We start from the raw sequence: 20,134 nt of genomic DNA, 5'->3' as shown, positions 1-20,134 counted from the left end.
AAACTGAAAATGATTGTATTATTATGATTGAATCAGAGAGTACAAAGCTATATATAACCAAATGCAAGAGTACCATAACATACTATGGACCTGCAGAAGCTTATTGTGTAACTATCATACTATATCCTTATTACTTGGAGCTCAAGTTATCTATATTGTGAATGCCATGCAATAGCCCCCCACAAGTTAGAGGTTGGTACAAATCAAGCAACCCTAACTTGGATAAAAGAATGTTGAAAGGCTGAGGCAATAAAGACTTGGTGAAAAAATCAGCAAGCTGATCCTGAGAAGAAACAGGCAAGAGTTTCATGATGCCATCTTGGAGTTTTTCTCTAACAAGATGACAATCAATCTCCAAATGCTTCGTACGTTTATGAAAAACAAGATTGGCAGCTATATGAAGGGCACTCTGATTGTCACAGAACAAAACTGGGAGTTTGAGACATTGAATGCTGAGATCCTTGAGCAAGTATAGAATCCATTGCAATTCACAAGTGGCTGAGGCTAGAGCCATATACTCAGCTTCAGAAGAGGACCTAGAAACAGTTGTTTGTTTCTTTGTTCTCCATGATATCAGAGAGTTGCCTATGAAGAAACATTGACCAGAGATAGAGCGCCTGCTATCAACACAGCCAGCCCAGTCTGCATCAAAAAATCCTTGCAAATGAAGGGAGGAGTTTCTAGGGAAAAATAAACCTTTGCCTGGACAACCTTTGAGATATTTGAGAACTCTCAAAGCAGCAGTATGATGTGTCTGAGTAGGTTTAGAAAGGAACTGGCTCAACTGTTGGGTTATAAATGTGATATCTGGTCTTGTAGAATTGAGGTAAAGGAGCCTGCCAACCAATCTCCTATAAGAAGGAATATCTTCATATAAAGGAGATGCATCATTGTAAAGTTTGAGAGAAGCATCTGAAGGAGTAGAAACAGGTTTGGAGTTGATAGTGCCTGAATCAGATAACAAGTCTAAGCAATACTTTCTTTGGCATAAAGAGATGCCTTGCTTAGAATGAGATACTTCAAGACCAAGAAAATATTTCAACTGTCCCAAATCTTTGATCTTGAAGGAAGAATGCAGAATGGATTTGATATGTTGGAATTCAGATAATGAATTGCCTGCCAATATGATGTCATCCACATAAACCAGAAGAATGGTAAAAGATGAATCTGAATGCTTGGTGAACATGGAATGATCTGCAGAAGCCTGAATGTAATTTTGCTGAAGGAGAATAGAAGTCAACTTCTCATACCACTTTCTACGGGCTTGTTTCAAACCATACAATGATTTGAGCAACTTGCAGACCTGATTTGGTTTTGTGGAAGTGATACCAGGAGGGAGCATCATATAAACATCCTCTTGCAATTCACCATGAAGAAAAGCATTGTTAACATCTAATTGGTGAAGATTCCAATTGTGTATAGATGCCAATGCAATAACAAGCCTAATGGTGGTCATCTTGGCAACAGGAGAGTATGTGTCAAAATAGTCGAGGCCCTCAATTTGAGTGTAACCTTTGGCAACCAATCTAGCCTTGTATCTCTCCACTGAACCATCAGCATTGTATTTGATTTTGTATATCCATCTGCAGCCTATAAGCTTGGTGTGATCTGGTAAGTCAACAATCTTCCAAGTACCAGTTGCCTCAAGAGCAGACAGTTCAACTTGCATAGCTTTATTCCAGCAATCAAATTTGCTTGCCTCAACATAGGTTTTTGGCTCAATTTGGGAGTGTAAAGACATGACAAAAGAAGAGTGAGTATTAGACAACTTATTATGAGAAACATAATTGGAAATAGGCTACAGAGAAGTGTGTGAATGGTTACAAACATAATCCTGAAGGTAGACAGGTGCATTTCTAGGTCTAATGGACTTTCTTGGTGAAGAAGGAATATCAGGGATGTCAGGAATGACAGGAGAGTGATGAACAAGTGAAGGAGAGGGTGGATTTGTAGTGTCAGGTGAAGGTGTAATGTCAGGAGAATGTATGGAAGGAGGTGTTGATGAATAATCTTCATCATCAATAATAGGTACATGTGAGGGAGTATCAACAGTCTCAGAAACATCAGGTTGAATAGGGGAAAAATACTCCCATTGAGAAGTGATAGATTCATTATTGCTAGGATAAGGCAAAAAATATTCATGAAAAACTACATGCCTTGAAACAAAAATTTCTCTAGAATGAATATCAAGGAGAATGAAACCTTTATTGCCTGACTTGTAACCCAAGAAAACAGTTTTTTTTTGCTCTAGGTTGAAGTTTGGTTCTATGGGATTGAAGGGAAGAAGCATGGCAAAGACAACCAAACACTTTAAAAGTATCAATGTCAGGAAGTTTATGATGAAGAATGTAGTAAGGAGATTGACCCTGAAGTAAAGGAGTAGGGATTCTATTAATGAGAAAAACTGCATGCAAAAGAGCATAGGACCAATAAGATGCAGGCAGTTTAGACTGATACAAAAGGTCCCTCCCAACATTTAAAATATGTTGATGCTTTCTTTCAACTCTACCATTTTGTTGGGGAGTTTCAACACAAGATTTTTGATGTAAAATGCCCAAAGACTCATAAAAGGAAGGGATAAGGAATTCTGGGCCATTATCAGATCTGATGCATTTGGGAGTAACATGAAATTGAGTTTGGACCATTCTAATGAAGGTTTTAACATGATTAGAAACTTCAGATTTGCTCTTTAGTAAAATGATCCACAAAAATCTACTATGGTCATCAACAATTGTAAGGAAATATTTATGACCATGAATAGATGATATAGAAAGGGGACCCCAAATGTCAAGGTGCAAGAGTTCAAAATTAGATGCAGCATGTGAAGTACTTAAAGAAAATGGTAAATGCTTTTGTTTGGCAAAGTGGCAAATGTCACAAACAGAATTCTTATTGTCAGATAGAATATTTGAATACAAAGATGACATCATATTCATTCTCTGATGAGATAGATGACCTAGTCTGAAATGCCAAATAGCCTTATTTGGAATAATACTTGAATTACAAGAAGTAGAAATATTACAAACATTTGAATTAAAACTATTGGACACTTTATTTGGAGAAACAGAAGAAGCATGAAACTTGTATAATCCATCTCGTTGACTAGCCAAACCAATCATCTTCTTGGATGTTGATTCCTGTATGATGCATTGGTTAGGCAAGAATTCAAAAGTATATGATAAGGACTCACAAACTTTGTGAACAGACATAAGGTTCAACTTGAAAGAAGAAGAATAGAGAACCTTAGTAAGATAAAACTGAGGACTAAATATTATAGTGCCAGCATGTGTGACAGAAACAGTGGATCCATTAGGTAAAGTAACTTTGGTAGGTGTAATAGAATGATATGAAGTAAACAAGCTTAAATCACAACATATGTGCTCATTGGCACCAGAATCAACTAACCAATAAGAATTTGATAAAGGAGAGCAGGTAGTGGAATTGATTATACCTGCAGAAGTAGGAGTCAATGAGGCAGGAGTAATGTAGCTGGAAGAGACTTGAGGAGCAGAAACATGATTGGTGACGGAACCAGAAGAAGTTGAAGGCGAGGGAATCAAATTTGCCTGCTGCAATAAAGCTACAAGTTGCTCCATCTTGTCCTGAGACAAACCAGATACACCAGAAAAAGTGTTGACCTCAGATACATCACTAGAAGAGGCATTAGCTTGTGAATTGGATTTATTCACATTGGGAAACCCATGCTTCTGATAACAGTAATCAACTGTGTGATTAGTTTTGTTGCAGAAAGTACAATGCCTAGGAGGTTTATTGTAACCACCTTTACCACGCCCCTGAGACTTTCTTGCATCATAAGCATTGATGGAAACACTGCTATCTTCAAGAGTTGCTATAACAGGAACAGAAGCATTATTGCTCTCTTCTTGAATAACCAATGAAAAAACTTTGTTCAAGGATGGAAGAGGATCCATTAATAGAACCTGAGTCTTAACAACTGAAAATTGCTCATTGAGACCAGTGAGAAACTAAATGATTTGGTCTTCAACCCTATAGGTTTTTGGTAACTTCACAGCATCACACTTGCATGCAAAAGGACAGTGACAATTAGGGAAAGGCCTATGTGAATGCAACTCTTCCCACAAAGCTTTCATCTCTATGAAATAATCCAATACAGATTTTGCACCCTGTTTCAGTGTGTGCAGTGAAGAACGTAATTGAGCAATACGAATTCTATCAACTTTGGAGAAACGTTCTTTTAAATCTTCCCATACATCAAAAGCATTGTCATGAAAGACAATTGTTTGTGCAATTGAGTCTGAAACCGAGTTGATAAGCCATGAATGAACGAGATGATTACAACGTTCCCAAGCGTTTCGGTTCAGATCATCAAGATCAGGTACAGGAAGAGTTCCATTGATGAAGGAAAGCTTATTCTTAGCTCCTAAAGCACGCTGCATGGAACGACTCCATGAGAGATAGTTAGAACCGTTGAATTTCGGTGAAACTACAACAGAGTTTGGTCCTTCGCTTGGATGAACAAAATAAGCTGATTCGGAATCAGAATGTTGTTGCTGATTATTGTTGCGAGCCATAGCAAAACAGAGAATGAAAAATCGAAGAAAAACAGAAGAATAAAAAGTGCTGCAATGGCGAAGAACGAAGCAAGAGCAGAAGAATCAAATTGAGTGAAAACAACTCAATAACGAAGAAGAAGAAGAAGAAGCTTCTTCACAAAATCAATCAAGAATCAACAAGAATCGTTGCAATTGAAGCAACAAAAATGGCGAAAAACGAAGGAATAAGATGAAGATTCAACAAACTTCATCTACAAGGCACAACGGAAAACGGTTACAAGGACCGTAACAAACTTTCCCTTGAGGGAAAATCTGATACCATATTATGAAACTGAAAATGATTGTATTATTATGATTGAATCAGAGAGTACAAAGCTATATATAACCAAATGCAAGAGTACCATAACATACTATGGACCTGCAGAAGCTTATTGTGTAACTATCATACTATATCCTTATTACTTGGAGCTCAAGTTATCTATATTCTTGCATTTAAATTATTTTATCATTTTTATAATATTCTTCAAATTATCAAATTTGTTAAATCCCATTAAAACAAGAATAATCTATAATATATTAATAATAGGAAGAAAAATCAACAAGGACCAATATTGAACACTAAAAATCTTGTAACCAAAAAAAAAAAAAAAACACTAAATTTTTTTTGCCCTTTTGCATATTAAAATATTGTGTTTTAGTATAACACTTTTTAAAAATCTTACCCTTCCCTTAAATGATTTTCTACTTAGCTGGGAACTAGCTAAAGTGTATCTAGCTAGAATCAAACCAACATTCAAAAATATGAATGTACTTGCCTAATAATAAAATATTAAAAAAATAAAAAAGTTATTCCAAAACGACCTATTTTCTTTATATACATGAATTATATATTTATGTTACTCCCTCCGTTTCAAAATGAGTGTCGCTTTAGCCAAAAATATTTGTTTCAAAATCAATGTCACTTTACATTTTCGATACAACATTAATTTTTCTTCCAACTTTACCCTCAATAAATACTCCAACTTTTTTCTCACACAATTTTCCAATGCAACTTTAAGTTTGTCTTTTTCATATAAAACAAGGGTAGTTTAGTAAAAGTGTTATGTCTAATGATTATTTCATTCCATTCATTAATCTGTGTGCAATTGGCTAAAGCGACACTCATTTTGAAACGGGAGTACATAGTAAACGACAATGTTTTTGTCAAACCAACTTAACATATAATTAGTGTTAAACCAATCAATAATTTTCACTAAGTATATATTTTGAAAATTAATCATTGTGTTGAAAGCTTGTGCCATGTAGATTTTATCAGTAAATTTTTAAATAAATCTGAAATCATTCTATATGTTATTAAAATACGTTAAGATTAACCTCTTAAGCACTATTATTAAACGACGTTAATCATGATGTGTATCAACTATCAATGACATCAAATAATTTCAAATTGATATAAAAATCCAAAAAGTAATCTATACGATATAAACATTTTAATGTCAAATAATATTAACAATTTAGGTGCATGTGATAGATGATTAAAAATGGTGAGTAAATCCTTCAAAAAAAAAAAAAAAAAATGGTGAGCAAAAGTCCACCCAGTTATGCAAGCTTAATAAGTCGACAATTGAACAAACATTCAACGACTTCAGCAATCTTCGGTTCCTCGTCAGTAATGTTCCTCATCAGCCAACTATAAAAAAAATTGAGGAAAGAAAATCATTATTTTGTCAAACAGATTAAAACAAACGAAAGAAATAGGAAAAACAAGATTATTAAGCTAGACATGATCATGTAAAGTAACAACCGGCTTCAATTTATCGGTTTATCGTTGGAATTTTTTTGAACACATGAAATGAAATAGAAATTTAGATAGACGAGTTTTGAAGAATCAATTTTCAAATGTTGCCAACATGCAATGACATAATAGATGGAACGAGTTTGATGTTTCAGTTCAAATAAATATTTGTCTCGTTGACAAAAAGGAAAAGAGTTCAAGAAGAGAGGATTACTGGTTCGTCTTCAAATTATTTTTCAAGGCGATCTTCATCTTCAAATAATTTTTCAAGGCGATCTTCATCTTCAAATAATTTTTCAAGGCGATCGGAGTTGACTTTGTCACCGAGCCTCTACAAAAGATACAGGTAAAAAATACTATTAGTATTTAGCAATATATAAACAATTTCAGAAGATCTTATGCAGATAAATAAATAAAAAATAACCAACACTAATCTTATATTGCTCATTGAGCTTACCAGTACAACTATTTGTACATAAGTCAAAAACACACATATGGATGTAACCTCAAACTTATCTAAAATAATACTCCTTTCCATCCCTATATCTAAGCACCCTTTTATTAGAGGCAAATGATGCTTACATATAGGGACGGAGGGAGTACTAATAAGAAATGTTGATCAATGAACAAATACTTCTTCTACCTTAAGTGGAATGAAGGTTGTGGTAGGTGTTGATATATCACACATTAAGAAATTCTAAATGTGACTCAATCATTGATTAGTACTATTGGCATCCTGAGTTCTGTTTTTTCTTGTATCCTTCGACAACCATTGCAGTCCGTGTCCTCCAATCAATGTCCTCAAAGTGCAATTATTGTCGACATCCTCTGACAGTGTTGATATTAATGTAGCATAAGCATTGTTGTTTTGTTTTCTTAATCTTTTCTAGTATGAACCCGGTTTTGGATTTTAGACAATACAAATAGATCAACCAAGCCTGACCGGTTCAACGAAGAGCTAAGCATTGGAAATTCCATATTGCCAAAAAATATTTTCAAGTTGGTATGACAGAAGTGGAATCTCCAACACAACCTCCGATGCCCAGGATATGACATGCAAAACGTGAAGTTTGCACGACTGAACTTTTGTAGTTGTCCTAATAATGAGTGGCCCAACAAATTTGGGATAGACTTTGATTAACACTATATTAGAATTTGGGTATGATCCCAACTCAACCCCAAAAGCTAGCTTTAGGGTGAAGGTTGCCCTTCATTAAACCATTATTTCAACCATATCACTAAGGATTAGTTCTCCTAAAAGCTTGAGATATGCGTGCAATTTGAAGATATTGAATGTTTCATGTTATCTTTTAAGATATCTGATGTCCTTGTAATTGTTTTGGAAGTCCAGTCGGAGGACTAAGTTGGCTATCAGCCAAGAAATACAAGTCCAAATTATGGAATAAATAAGAAAAAAAACATGTTGAATCTTAACCATCAAATGCTTGATTTTCATATGAATTCAAGCGCTTATTAATTACTAAACTAGATCAATTTCCTAGATATGTATGACTGCTTTATGTTTGTTATTATTCCTAATAAGACATATATGACAAGTGTTGCAAAAATTTGGAAGAGCTTACCTGGATTTATCTTGTGACAAATATTTCTCTAGTGTTTAGATACACTTGTAAATAACTTATAAGCTTTTCAGCTTATTTCTACAAGTTTTCTAGAATAGCTTAGGAATAAGTCATAAACGAATTTCCCCAGAATAGGTTAATTGAATACACTAAATTAGTTAAGTTGTTTACTATAAACACAACCTTAATCCAAAACATCATCTCTACTTCTTTTAGGATATTCATTGCAACTCAAATAAATTTAGGACAATAAATAATAAGTTAATAACAACGTAAAGGAAAAGCAACGACTTCAAATTCACAAATATAAGTAAGTGTGCGTGTGTGGGAGCAACAATAGACTTGAAATGTAGAAGTCATCTAATAAGTTTAACAGATAAAATATCGAAAGAAATGGTTTTGCCTGTTGCGCTCGTCTCTGCTTCATTTCCTACAATAGTGTATTTAAAGAGCCAAAAATTATATGCTTTTAGTCTAAAAGAATTTTATGTAGACAAATAAAGCTACGCATAACTATTGGATCTGCACAACTAAAGCATTCCAGTTGACCTATACATCCAAGAATGGTGTTCCATTTAAAACTAATATAAATGAGTATTAATTTAATCAGAATATGAATTCAATTAATTTGCCAGATATATAGAGGAATGATGGCCTTTCTTGACTCCTTAGCTTAATTTGAAAAATCATATTCTAATTTAATGGTGTCCTTAGAAAACATAGATTAGAGTCAATGAGTAATTACATTTTTAACACAATTTAGGTAATCAATTTCAGAACTACAATTCTAATAATAGATTTGTGACGATCTCACTAAAAGTTGAGTCAAAAAGTACCTACCGTTCTGAATTTTGCCAAAGTTGCAACAGCAGATTCATAATGTTCTTTTGCTTCTAATATATCCTCCATAGTACATTTATTCAAAATAGCTTCATAAAATTCCTTCTTAGCTGCTGCAACTGCTTCATCAGCTGCTTGCTCCTGAAAGAAATATAAAGTTGAGTGAGATCAAGTGCACATTAACTCCAACAAAATACTAATAATAAATAGCAAACCAGTGGAAAACATAAGTATGCTAAAAGCACCCAGTTCAAGTTTTTGAACAATCATGATAGACTATGGAATAACTAACAGACTACTTTATCCAACACTACTATGACAATAAATATTACATAAAATTGTATGTACCTCATCCTCTTGGTTCCGATTTTCCCATATTATCTTCTGGCATTGCATCTCTTTCTCGTTGCAAAGGTACCCATCAACCTAAGTAGCATTTTAACAGCAAGAATAGTCGGTGTGATGTGCATGACGGTAATACAATAGCGCAGACACAAATATACATTCGTGTGTGTAATTCAAAGCAACATCAAAATAAAAAAAAAATTGAATTGTCTAGCAACAAACAGAAGTAAATTTGGAGAGGAGAAGCATTAAGCTACAAGAACAATAGAATCCCAAAAAGACCATGTTCAAAATAAATCTGAAAATAGGTTTGCCAAAAAACAATGTAACAGTCATTTGCAGGTCTAAAAGCATAAAACATTATACTTAATTGTTATTAGTCACCTCTTCGTCGTCGATATCAGAGAAAATTCCCAATTCATCCTTGTAGCATGATTCACACAGTCCAAGATCAAAATAGTTGACTTTGCTATCTTTGTGCTCACATAGTAGAACTTGTGAAGTAGATACATTGAATTCATTGTTTTGCAATTCATGGTCTTTTGCCATTGTATTCAACTCCTCAACCTGTGACCATAATAGAATTGTACAGGGAACTCCTTAAAACTAATATTCTGATATATATATATATATATATATATATATATATATATATATATATATTTGTATAAAAACTACAAAAATCAATACTCGCATAAATGGTAGGGAAAACAGAGGCTTTCCGGAGCGAAAAATAAAAGTGATTAGAACGAGAAAAGGAAAACAAAAATAGTACCGGAGAAATTGCACAGGCAAACGCGTAGGACTGCCGAAGAGGGACGGAGAGGGATGAAAAGGCAGAGCCGTAATCACTGATGAAATATTAAAATCCACTGCGAATTGAGATTTAAGCGCAGGAAGGAATGGCAAGGCAAGGTCGTCGGCGACGGCTAACAAGTTTTCACCCTTTTGGTTATGTTCGTGGCGGCAAGACGAGGCCTGTGAGATGAAAAAGGGTGAAAGAGTGTAGTTGAATTGGAGAGAAGGCAATCCAAAGAATCGTATATATATATTCTTTAAAAAAAATATAATATATTTAAAAAAGTATACTGTACTTATAATTTTAATCAAGGAAAAAAAATATTTATACTATATAAAAGGCAATTTCGCTAGTCTAGTATTTTTTTGTGGTGGTCAGAGTTTAAAACTCGAATCTTGCATATATTATGCATTGTCTCTACTAGTATTTATACTATATGAAGGTAATGCATGATTTTACAATGATTTTTTCACTTTTAATTATATTCTTAAATAAATTTGCCTATAAAAATGATATATTCTAGGTGTCGTTTAGAAAGATAACTATTTATAATATGTAATTTTTTATCGGTGTCATTGAAAAATTAAATATATTTTTGTTACAATATGAAAATTCAAAATATCTTTACAGTAGCAAAAATTCAAAATATATATATTATATATCTATAATTTTAATCAAAATCAAAATAATTTTAATACTCATTAAGACAATAAAAATAGTGGACCAATGCTTGTCTAAACACTAAGCTATACTATATTTATATACTATATATAAAGAAGGGTTTTGTTACAAGCCACCCTTTAAAGGTGTCTTTTATCAAGTCACACCTCAAGGTGTGATTTTCACTTTTTAGTTATAACTTTGATAAAAGACACCTTCATAAAAAGTAATTGGTGTCTTTTAACAAATGCTCATAGAATAACTTGATAAAAGACACCTTCATAAAAGGTGTCTTCTATCAAAACCCTATTATACATGTGTTTGGACTGACTTTTATTCTTTATTTAAAGTATTTTATTTACTATTTTATCTTTTTTATAACAATGTTTAAATTATTAATTAAAAAAAAGATAAATCTCATAATAATACTCCACCATAATAGGAACAGCATTATCTTGAATATATATAAAGAAATAAGAGATTTTGGTTTGAATTTTTTCATTATTCCAATTATACCCTTAATCTATTGAATAAACAGCCCCATAGAATGAGAGAGGTAGTAAAGAGTTGAATTGCCGATTTTCTTTTCTATAATAAAGTGAGAACTTACTTATTCTGACTATACAAGTACTTCACTTCATAAGACATTTTCATGATACACCACATGCTTATATAGACAATTGAATAATGGCGGTTATCATTGATCTGATTACAGAGACAAAGTTTTGGTTCCAGAACAAGATATTTACAAATTGGTGGTGTAATATACACAAGGTGGCAATTCCCTAATCAATGGATAGGGGCCTGCTGGCTGTGAGGTAACCGTAGTGCCTGCTGTGTAAATACTAGGCTAAATGATTTGCTTGAGAACGATGGATCTCATCAGCACGGGCTGAGGGAACATAGATTGCATTTAACAGTGAACTGTGAGTTCGGCCGTAGAACAAGTATATAAGTACTCCGATTAACAACCACACAGAAACTCTTAGCCATGTATCAACCCTGAAATTCAAACACAAGAATGCTTAGATGTTGGTAATTCGGGCAAGTAATGGATACAATGAAGCATCAAGAGATTTCTCACCCAAGATCAATTAGTAAGTAGGTGTTTATTAGAATGCAGGCAGCAGGTAAGAATGGAACAAATGGGCAAGCAAAACCTGAAATACAAGGAATCAAAATAATGGGGTAAGACTGATTTGACCAAAGATTGTTGTGAATACACTAGGTTGAAAGTTTGTAAAGATGATAAATTTAAAACTAAAATATCTTTTTCGCCCCTGCAAATATGCCACTTATCACTTTTTAGTTCCTGGGAATATATCACCTTTGGCTTTTGCTCATTGTTTTGTTTTAGTCACCGACACCGTAATATTTATTCATGTTGGACTTGGTCCCTTAAATAACATTTTTTTTAATTAGCCCTTTAATAACATAATTAAACTAGTCTTTTCTTGATCCTTGCAGCTTTGTTGATAATAAGCTGACAGAGAGCGAAAACTCTTCAATAGGAGCTAGCTACAAAAATTGCAATTTGTTCTATAACCCGATTAGATCGATTATTTAGACTTGCACATACCTCCTGAGTGTCCAAAGGTATGCCTAGTATCATCTTGCTTTATGCAGGCCAGCGCAGTTATGCTGCAGGAAAAAATAATTACACCCACTCCAAACAATGTTACGCGCAAAATCCTGCGTGTGCACAATCACCAAAAGGGAGGAGAAATAAGGATAAAGAAATAAATCAAAGGAATCCCTGTTCTTTCCAAAATGAACATGGAATGATTTTATACTTCGAAATTAGCGAAGATGGTCAAATTTTACAGACCTGGGACATCTTTCGGCTGAAGCTGAACCAGTAACTATGAGAATCCCTATACATAGAAGAGCTATGGTCCATGCTGCGAGTTTTCTCCTAGTCTTCTCACTACGTTGCTTTGCATAAAGAAGACAAAACTCAACTTTTTGAACTTGCATATAAAAAAGAATGGAAGCAAATGTTATACAAAGAATGCCAAAGAACTTATTGACAAGATTGAAACTAAGCATGTGCGAAATATAGATCAAAGTTTTTCAAAGTTAATGTGTACACTTCAACAAAAATTCTCCAACAAAATGTCATCATTAGACTGCTCTTTGTCAACCCTTAAATAGTCTTCTCAACCAATTTCTAAAGGGACTGAATGATCAAGTAAACCAGTCCATAATTATGTAACATCAGAGATCAGTGTATCGGTATCACATGAGAAGAACACACTGCCCAATTATTAATCATTTATAAAGTGTTAGCCACAGCTTCAAACAAGAAAATGACCTAATGCACACCCTGAACTGTCAGTGTTATTATTCTGCTTACTAAGAAAACAAAACTGTCACAACCTAACAATACAAATAGGTTATTCATTATTTCATTCAAAATTCTAGTCTTCCTGAATGATTTAAACGGAAATACTTATTATTACAGACTCATTGCCAAGCAAAAGCGAAGAATTTAATCTCAGCCACATGTCTTATTTTGAACCTGCCGTATGTATTCCACTGCATCCTACTGTTTTGTTTTTGTTCCTTGTGTAAGAGAAATTCTTGCATTTCTTGCTAATTGTTTTCGTAACAAATAGGACAGCCCTAATTTAAATATATCCCATCTTACATAAATCATCAACCAATAGAGGGACTCTTCTATATACATGCAGAATTGCAAATACTGGAAGAAAGTGACATTTTAAAGTTTATCTAAAATTCATTCTATAAAACGAACAGAAGATTCAAACAACAATTACCTTTAGTTATTTCTTTTATGATTAAAGGATGTTCAAGAAGAACGTCTGACTTGTCATGTAGGTGACTATTATCAGAATAACTAGCAAGATCTACGGGACTTACGGTCCTGTCTTCCTCAATATCATCACCAGAATGCCACAACAATGGATCAACAGATGTTAGCAGTGAAGCTGGAACGGGTACTTCATCAGGCGGGACATATCTGATTATCAAAACTGAAACTGCAACTGTGGTAAACGCAAGCAATGTTCCCACACTAACCTGTATTCCCAAAGTAATGAACATAGCAATTGTTTAAGTTTAGAATAATCTAAGAAAGATGCGTCAACCAAGTTATCGTAGAACAAAACTTACCATCCCTGCTAACTGAGAAACATCCATAAAGAATGCAAGAACAGCAGCAAAGAGACCAGTGACAATAGTGCTTTTCAAAGGAATCTGTGTGCGCCTATGGATATCTGAGAAGGAGGAGGGCAACAAACCATCCCTGGCCATTGCCATAAAGACCCGTGGCTGCAAAACACACGTGCCAATGGAAAGATATATTTATCATGTGCAAGAAACAGTAATGGTACCAGGTATCAATGTGCACAAACATATCTATGTCTATCTAAGATAGTTATTTCCAAAACAGTTAGGAATATTGCAAGCGAATATGAAATTTGGTATGGTTTCAATCTCAATTCCTGACTTCAGTTATAGCATTCCTTCTCATTCAACAGTAGGAAGATGACAATGAAACAACCTAGTAACAGATAAGGGCAAGAATGAAATGGAAAAGTAATTGAGGTTGCAGAAATCCATCACCATACCATACATAACTAAGTGAATTGATCAACAGAAATGCTATATAAATAAATTATTAAAGAGCAGTGACAGCTCCGGTTGTTATTATGTACCTGTCATGGGTAAAGTAAAGCTTGAAGCGAAACATTCAAAAAGAGACGTTCATACATTTAGATTAAACAATAAAATAAGTGTGCCCAAGCAAACCTTACACTGCCCATTCCATCCCATAGCTAGAAAATGCTGAGGAGATCGGGGTATCAGGGTTCAACTCATAATATGGTACTAAGCCAACAATAACTGCTGATACAAGCATATACAGAACACAACATATTGCTAATGCAGTCGATATACCGATTGGCAAATCTCGTTGATGATTTTTTACCTGCACAATAACAAAATAAAAAACTTAAATCACAGAGACTTGATGTTGTTTCACAAATATGGTATTAAATAAAAATCTTAACTAACAAAACGGTATTAAATGCATTGTTCACGAATGAATGTGTGCTTGATTTATGAGGTTTGAATTTAGTTTCGGCCAGTATGAATTACACATGACTTAAAAGATCAGTCCCTCTTATGAGTATTTACCTCCTCGGCTGTGCTGGTCACTGAATCAAAACCAATGTATGAAAAGAAAACTATTGCAGATCCAGCAAACATCCCTTTCACTCCGTATGGAAAATACCTGTGGTATAAGATAAATTTCGGCTATATCAAGAAGAGGCATGCTATAGATGAAGAGCTGAAAATGAAAATTCAATAGTCATTACCCGCTCGGGAGCTCATAACCAACCCATCCGGTTTTGAAACCTAGATATCCACCAACTATAATAATGAATAGCATGACAGAAACATTTACTGTAGTCACAATGGATTGTACCGTTGAACTCTGGAACATCAATTGAGATAAAATAGGTTGGTATGATAAAATAGGTAATTAGAAAAATGCTGATCATGTATTTGTTTTATTGAAAATGCATACCTCCTTGATTCCAAGACACAAGAGGAGGGTGATAAGAACAATTAATACAGCTGCACATGGATCAACCACTATTCCAAGACCTGGCAAGGTATGACGAGCCAGAAATGAAGGTAGGTTGTCTTGACCACCAAAAAACAAGGCCTGCAATAAGCAAATACAAAATTACTCCTTCCGTCCCTATATCTAAGCACCCTTTTATTAGAGGCAAAGGGTGCTTACAAATAGGGACAAAGGGAGTAAATTGTTAAGTGTGTCGTACTAGTTGGGATGAAATATATTGTATGTATAGATACATCACTAAGAGTTAAAAATCAAAATACATTCAAGATACCCATGTCATACAATTCATGACTTTTAATAACCCAGAATTCATGTGTTTGATTACTCTCTTCACGCATTCTCAATTATAAAGTAGCATGATGGTAAAAGATAACATGAAAGGTTAAAGTTAGAAAAAGGAAGTAAAAAAAGTGCAACACACCAGATTTGGGGTTATGCCACGAGCAACAGCTGAAGCACCAATTGTGTATTCAAGAATCAAGGACCAGCCAACCAACCAAGCAACCCCGAGATAAATATAAATATTTAAAATCATGGATTGTTAATGATGATGAAAAATGAATAAAGAAAACAAAATCAATTCACACATCTCCGTCATCTTTAAGAATAAATTTTTTTATTTTAGAGTAAAATCAATAATGTCAATCTTCTCTACATAAATATCCCCACTCCACATGTGGCAGTGGAAACCACGAAAACACACCAGAATTGTTTTGTAATGTCGTTAACAAGCTAATTTTGTCATTAACCATTACACCGAAACCTTTATTCCAAAATAGGCAAAATGCAACTCACCCTTCTCCAATGCATATGTATGTATAATGATAAGCACTCCCTGCTGACGGACACCGACATGCAAGTTCTGCATAACACAACGCCGAAAGTGCAGCAGCTATTCCAGCAATAAAGAGTGATATTACAAGTGCTGGTCCTGCCTGCTCCCTAGCAACCGTTCCAATAAGAATATATACTCCAGCTCCTATTGTAGCTCCAACCCCTGATTTTCAAGAACAATCAATTACCTTTAGTAAAGTAAATAAACGTCTAGTAAAAGGAAGCTAAAGCCTACATATATTACAGATAACATAATTGGAACTTGAGAATTGTGCATGTTATATTGAATAGGCCACTGTCATTCTTGCGTATACTCGGAAACTCAATCACTATCTCTTATGGTTTTGATGAAATTCAGTTCAATCAAACGACAAATTTTAATAAAAGTTCTGGTGTGGTGTTTCTTCATTTTTCTAATTTTAAGACCATATTATCCTCAAATTGCACCATTGCCGGTGAGAAAGAAACATTTTCATGCTTTACTGTTTCACAAAAGACAACAAAGACAAATTAACTTCCCACATGACACACCTAAGCAAAACTTTCATACATATAGATACTCTCACTCCTTTAACTGACAGCAAAACCATATCAAATCAAAATCAAACATACTAATATTAAATCACTTCATTGACCAAATTAAAATTTTAAAAAGATAAAAAGCAAAATCAATCATCAATCATAAAGAACAGTCAATCACATATTATATTGTCTAAAGTCCAAGTCCAAACTTAAAATTTTAAACTCGATTCATTAAGTCATAATCACCAATTATTCAAATTTTTCACTTTTTTCTTATAAATTGAAATTGAAAAATTAAGAATGAATTACCAATTCCAACAAGATCAACAACAGATAACTTCCTAGCCAATTGAGGATGACCCCTATAATGAACAGAATCAACTTGTTTCCTCCTAATCAAACTTCCAAACCCAGTAAACCTCCCTCCTCTTTCTTCTCCAATACCAACACCTCCATTCCCAACTTCCACAATCATTATCCAAAACAAATACTCAAATTCCAATTCCAATACAATTATTATCAAAGTATTGGTGATACTTTTTGTGATGAACTTTTTTTTTTTTTGACAGAAATTTTTTGTGATGAACCCCCGAAAATTCTGTGCACAGAAAAAAACACCCTTTTGATTTTGCAGAGGGATAGGAAAGGATTGAAGCGCGATGAGTCGGCAACTTTTTTTGCGAACACAACAACGATATGAATGAGAAGAATAAGATCCTCTGCGGACGAATCTATTATAATCCAAAATAATACACTAATTCAATTTTTTAGATTAATTAATTAATTAATGGATAAATATATGTCCGTAGCATTTTGATATGGGACTCAGCTTCTTTAAAGTTCTTTATTATTCAAAGTTACAGGGTCAGGAAATCTAGAGTGTGTTTGGATAGAGTATTTTAATGAGGGAATGTAATTTTTTGGAGGATTTAAATTGACTTGACCCAAATTCCACTGTTTGGGAAAATATTTAAGTCATTTTTAAAATTCAGGGCATTTAAATAAGAATTTTTAGTTAGCAAAATATGAGGGATTTAAAATAACACCTAAAATACAAAAATTTCACAATTCTCTGTCATTTCATCACACGCGTTTCTCACTTTCTCACGCAAAACTCACTCTTCTCTCGCGAAGCTTCACCGCAACTCTCACTCTCTTCTCCGGCGAATCTTCACCGTCCCTCTCTCTCCTCGCCGCGGTGGTGCTTCCCTCTCCTCACCGCCGTTTGCTTCTCTCTCCTCGCCGTCACAGTTCTCTCTGTTCGTCGTATTAATCGCTTATCACATCATCTTCTTCACATTTCTAGCTCAGGTATCTATATTTATTTGCTTATAATTGATAGATCTCAGTAGAATTTGTTGATTTCAAAGTTTTTTGGATTTTAGGTTGTTAGAATTGACTTATTTCACTGTTATTCTGATTTAAGCCATTATAATTGATGAATTTCACTGTTTAAGCTGTTAGAACTTGTTGATTTCAGAGTTTTTTGAATTTTAAGTTGTTAGAATTGACTTATTTCAGTGTTATTCTGATTTAAGCCATTATAATTGATGAATTTCACTGTTTAAGCTGTTAGAACTTGTTGATTTCAGAGTTTTTTGGATTTTAAGTTGTTAGAATTGACTTATTTCAGTGTTATTCTGATTTAAGCCATTATAATTGATGAATTTCACTGTTTAAGTTGTTATAACATGTTGATTTCAGATTTTTTTGAATTTTAAGTTGTTAGAATTTGCTTATTTCACTGTGTAAGCTTGTGGTTTGTGTTTGATTGAATTTTGTTAATGAGTTGATACTGCTCTAGTTTTTTGATAGGCTAGTACTATATTGAAAGCTTTTTCTATCAAATTTCAAGTCACATTTTCTTGTGTTTAGATTTCAAGCAGAAATGGACACTAGTATAGTCAATGATTCAATAGCTTCAAGAAAACGTAAAAGAGATGAAGAAGAGATGAGAGAGCTTGAGGAAACAACATTCATTGTTGTTAGTGTTGTTACTATGCTTTTAGGTGCAATGACTTGGTATTATGACACATATTTTGTCAAGGAACCGGCTCGAAATTTAGAATTGGAAAGGCGCAATTTTCTAAATCGTTTATATAGAGGAACAGAAGCTGATTGTATCGAACAGTTAAGAGTTAGTAAGAGGACATTTTTTAAGCTTTGTAAGATTTTAAAAGAGAAAGGGCAATTGGTAAGGACAAGAAACGTTCCTACAACTGAAGCTGTTGCAATGTTTTTTCATATTCTTGCTCACAACCTAAAGTATAGAGTAGTGCACTTTAGTTACTGTAGATCCAAAGAAACCATAAGTAGGCAATTCAATAATGTCCTTCGAGCTGTTATGAAAGTGAGCCGGGAATATTTGAAGTTTCATGACTATAATCTAGAGGGTCCAGAGGCAAATAAATGGAAATGGTTTGAGGTAAGTTTAAAATTTGTTTGACAACTTATAAATAATTTTTAGTTATTGTTACTGCAATTTTTTTTAATGTTTTTAGAATGCAATTGGAGCACTTGATGGGACACATATTCCATTGACAGTTGCTGCAGAAGATAGGCCTAGATATCGTAATAGAAAGGGTGACATATCAACGAATGTCTTAGGAGTTTGTGGCCCAGATTTAAGGTTCATTTATGCATTACCAGGGTGGGAAGGGTCTGCTGGAGATTCTCGAGTATTGAAAGATGCTTTACAGCGTCAAAATCATCTTCGAATTCCAAATGGTAACATTATGAATATGGTGATACTTTATTTATTTAATGGATTAGCTATTTGAATTTTTCTTTATTTTGGGAAAATCATTGTAGGAAAATATTTTCTTGTGGATGCGGGATATACAAATGGTCCTGGTTTTTTAGCACCGTATAGAGGGACTAGATATCACCTCAAAGAGTGGAATGGAAACACCCCTCAGAATTACAAGGAGTTGTTTAATCTCCGTCATTCACGTGCAAGGAATGTAATTGAAAGGTCATTTGGGGTATTGAAGAAAAGATGGAGTATACTAAGAACTCCTTCTTTTTTTGATATCAAAACACAAATTAGAATCATTAATGCTTGTTTCGTGTTGCACAATTTTATAATAGAAGAAAAACAAAGTGATGAAATTTTAGAGGATCAAGACTTGGAACTTTTATCTGTTGTTGATGAAGAGTTAACCAACCAACAAACGCAAAGAGTAGCGACTAATGGTGTAGATGAAGTCGAATGCGTTCAAGTGACTGAAGCATGGACAACATTTCGTGACGCTTATGCGATGAATATGTTTGCTGAATATCAAGATAGAAGAAATATTTCTTAGGTTTAGTTGATTATAAGTTTAGTGACTTGTTTCTGCTGCTATTGGTTTGTGCTCTGCTGTCTTTTTGGTCTTGAGATCTTCCTAGGATTTTGGCTTCTGATGCTAATATTTCTCCATATTTCTGTGTATTTTCTGTCAGTTTGTTTCTGTTTGTATTGGTGTGGCAGGGAATCAGTTTATGAATCCTTGATAGTTTTACCTGCTAGTTGCAGTGTTTGTAATTTTTTTGCTATCTTAAAAAATTGTGTTTCTACCTTATTGATTTCTAATTGTTATTAGTGTGCTTACTTGATTTTAAGAA

At 33.9% G+C, this 20,134-nt stretch overlaps 2 protein-coding genes across 6 annotated transcripts; both read right to left on the bottom strand.

Moving 5' to 3' along the window:
• Positions 1-5,982: 5,982 nt before the first annotated feature.
• On the bottom strand, positions 5,983-10,114 carry LOC146909412 (uncharacterized). 2 transcript variants are annotated; one of them, XR_015017625.1, is made up of 7 exons: positions 9,874-10,114; positions 9,483-9,665; positions 9,102-9,179; positions 8,754-8,894; positions 6,974-8,343; positions 6,545-6,661; positions 5,983-6,225 (listed from the first exon to the last, which is right to left on the bottom strand). XR_015017625.1 is itself a non-coding variant. In XM_085722969.1 (6 exons), exons 2-5 carry the CDS (start codon positions 9,645-9,647, stop codon positions 6,560-6,562), a joined length of 486 nt encoding a protein of 161 aa, XP_085579095.1. In that variant the 5' UTR covers positions 9,648-9,665; positions 9,874-10,114; the 3' UTR covers positions 5,983-6,225; positions 6,545-6,559. The 2 variants fall into 2 exon arrangements, 1 of the variants encoding a protein (XP_085579095.1); XM_085722969.1 differs by lacking the exon at positions 6,974-8,343.
• Positions 10,115-11,117: 1,003 nt separating this feature from the next.
• LOC146909411 (cationic amino acid transporter 4, vacuolar-like) lies at positions 11,118-17,239 on the bottom strand. 4 transcript variants are annotated; one of them, XM_085722966.1, is made up of 14 exons: positions 16,838-17,239; positions 15,970-16,169; positions 15,594-15,680; positions 15,113-15,253; positions 14,901-15,019; positions 14,719-14,815; positions 14,337-14,509; positions 14,203-14,237; positions 13,693-13,877; positions 13,338-13,599; positions 12,386-12,494; positions 12,137-12,249; positions 11,642-11,717; positions 11,118-11,559 (listed from the first exon to the last, which is right to left on the bottom strand). In XM_085722966.1, exons 1-14 carry the CDS (start codon positions 17,001-17,003, stop codon positions 11,403-11,405), a joined length of 1,920 nt encoding a protein of 639 aa, XP_085579092.1. In that variant the 5' UTR covers positions 17,004-17,239; the 3' UTR covers positions 11,118-11,402. The 4 variants fall into 4 exon arrangements, with proteins under 4 accessions (XP_085579092.1, XP_085579089.1, XP_085579090.1 ...); XM_085722963.1 differs by lacking the exons at positions 14,203-14,237; positions 14,337-14,509 and having other exon boundaries at positions 12,386-12,527; positions 13,693-13,851; XM_085722964.1 differs by lacking the exons at positions 14,203-14,237; positions 14,337-14,509 and having other exon boundaries at positions 13,693-13,851.
• Between the last annotated feature and the right edge of the window lie 2,895 nt (positions 17,240-20,134).

This window comes from Medicago sativa, chromosome 7 (assembly GCF_051527215.1).
Source record: "Medicago sativa cultivar Bolivia chromosome 7, Bolivia_mono, whole genome shotgun sequence".
In the NCBI taxonomy this organism is placed as follows: Eukaryota; Viridiplantae; Streptophyta; class Magnoliopsida; order Fabales; family Fabaceae; genus Medicago; species Medicago sativa.
The sequence above is the reverse complement of the archived record's forward strand: the minus strand, read 5'-3'. Positions and strand labels throughout refer to the sequence as shown.

Coding starts and splice junctions, on each gene's coding strand:
- LOC146909412 (XM_085722969.1), bottom strand. CDS start 9,647: ATGGCAAAAGACCATGAATTGCAAAACAATGAATTCAATGTATCTACT. Junction 8,895..9,101: donor ATCGGAACCAAGAGGATGAG/GTACATACAATT, acceptor TATTTCTTTCAG/GAGCAAGCAGCTGATGAAGC. Junction 6,662..8,753: donor CTTTGGCAAAATTCAGAACG/GTAGGTACTTTT, acceptor TATCTTTTGTAG/AGGCTCGGTGACAAAGTCAA.
- LOC146909411 (XM_085722966.1), bottom strand. CDS start 17,003: ATGATTGTGGAAGTTGGGAATGGAGGTGTTGGTATTGGAGAAGAAAGA. Junction 12,495..13,337: donor CATAAAAGAAATAACTAAAG/GTAATTGTTGTT, acceptor TTCTTTATGCAA/AGCAACGTAGTGAGAAGACT. Junction 12,250..12,385: donor TCAGCCGAAAGATGTCCCAG/GTCTGTAAAATT, acceptor GTGCACACGCAG/GATTTTGCGCGTAACATTGT.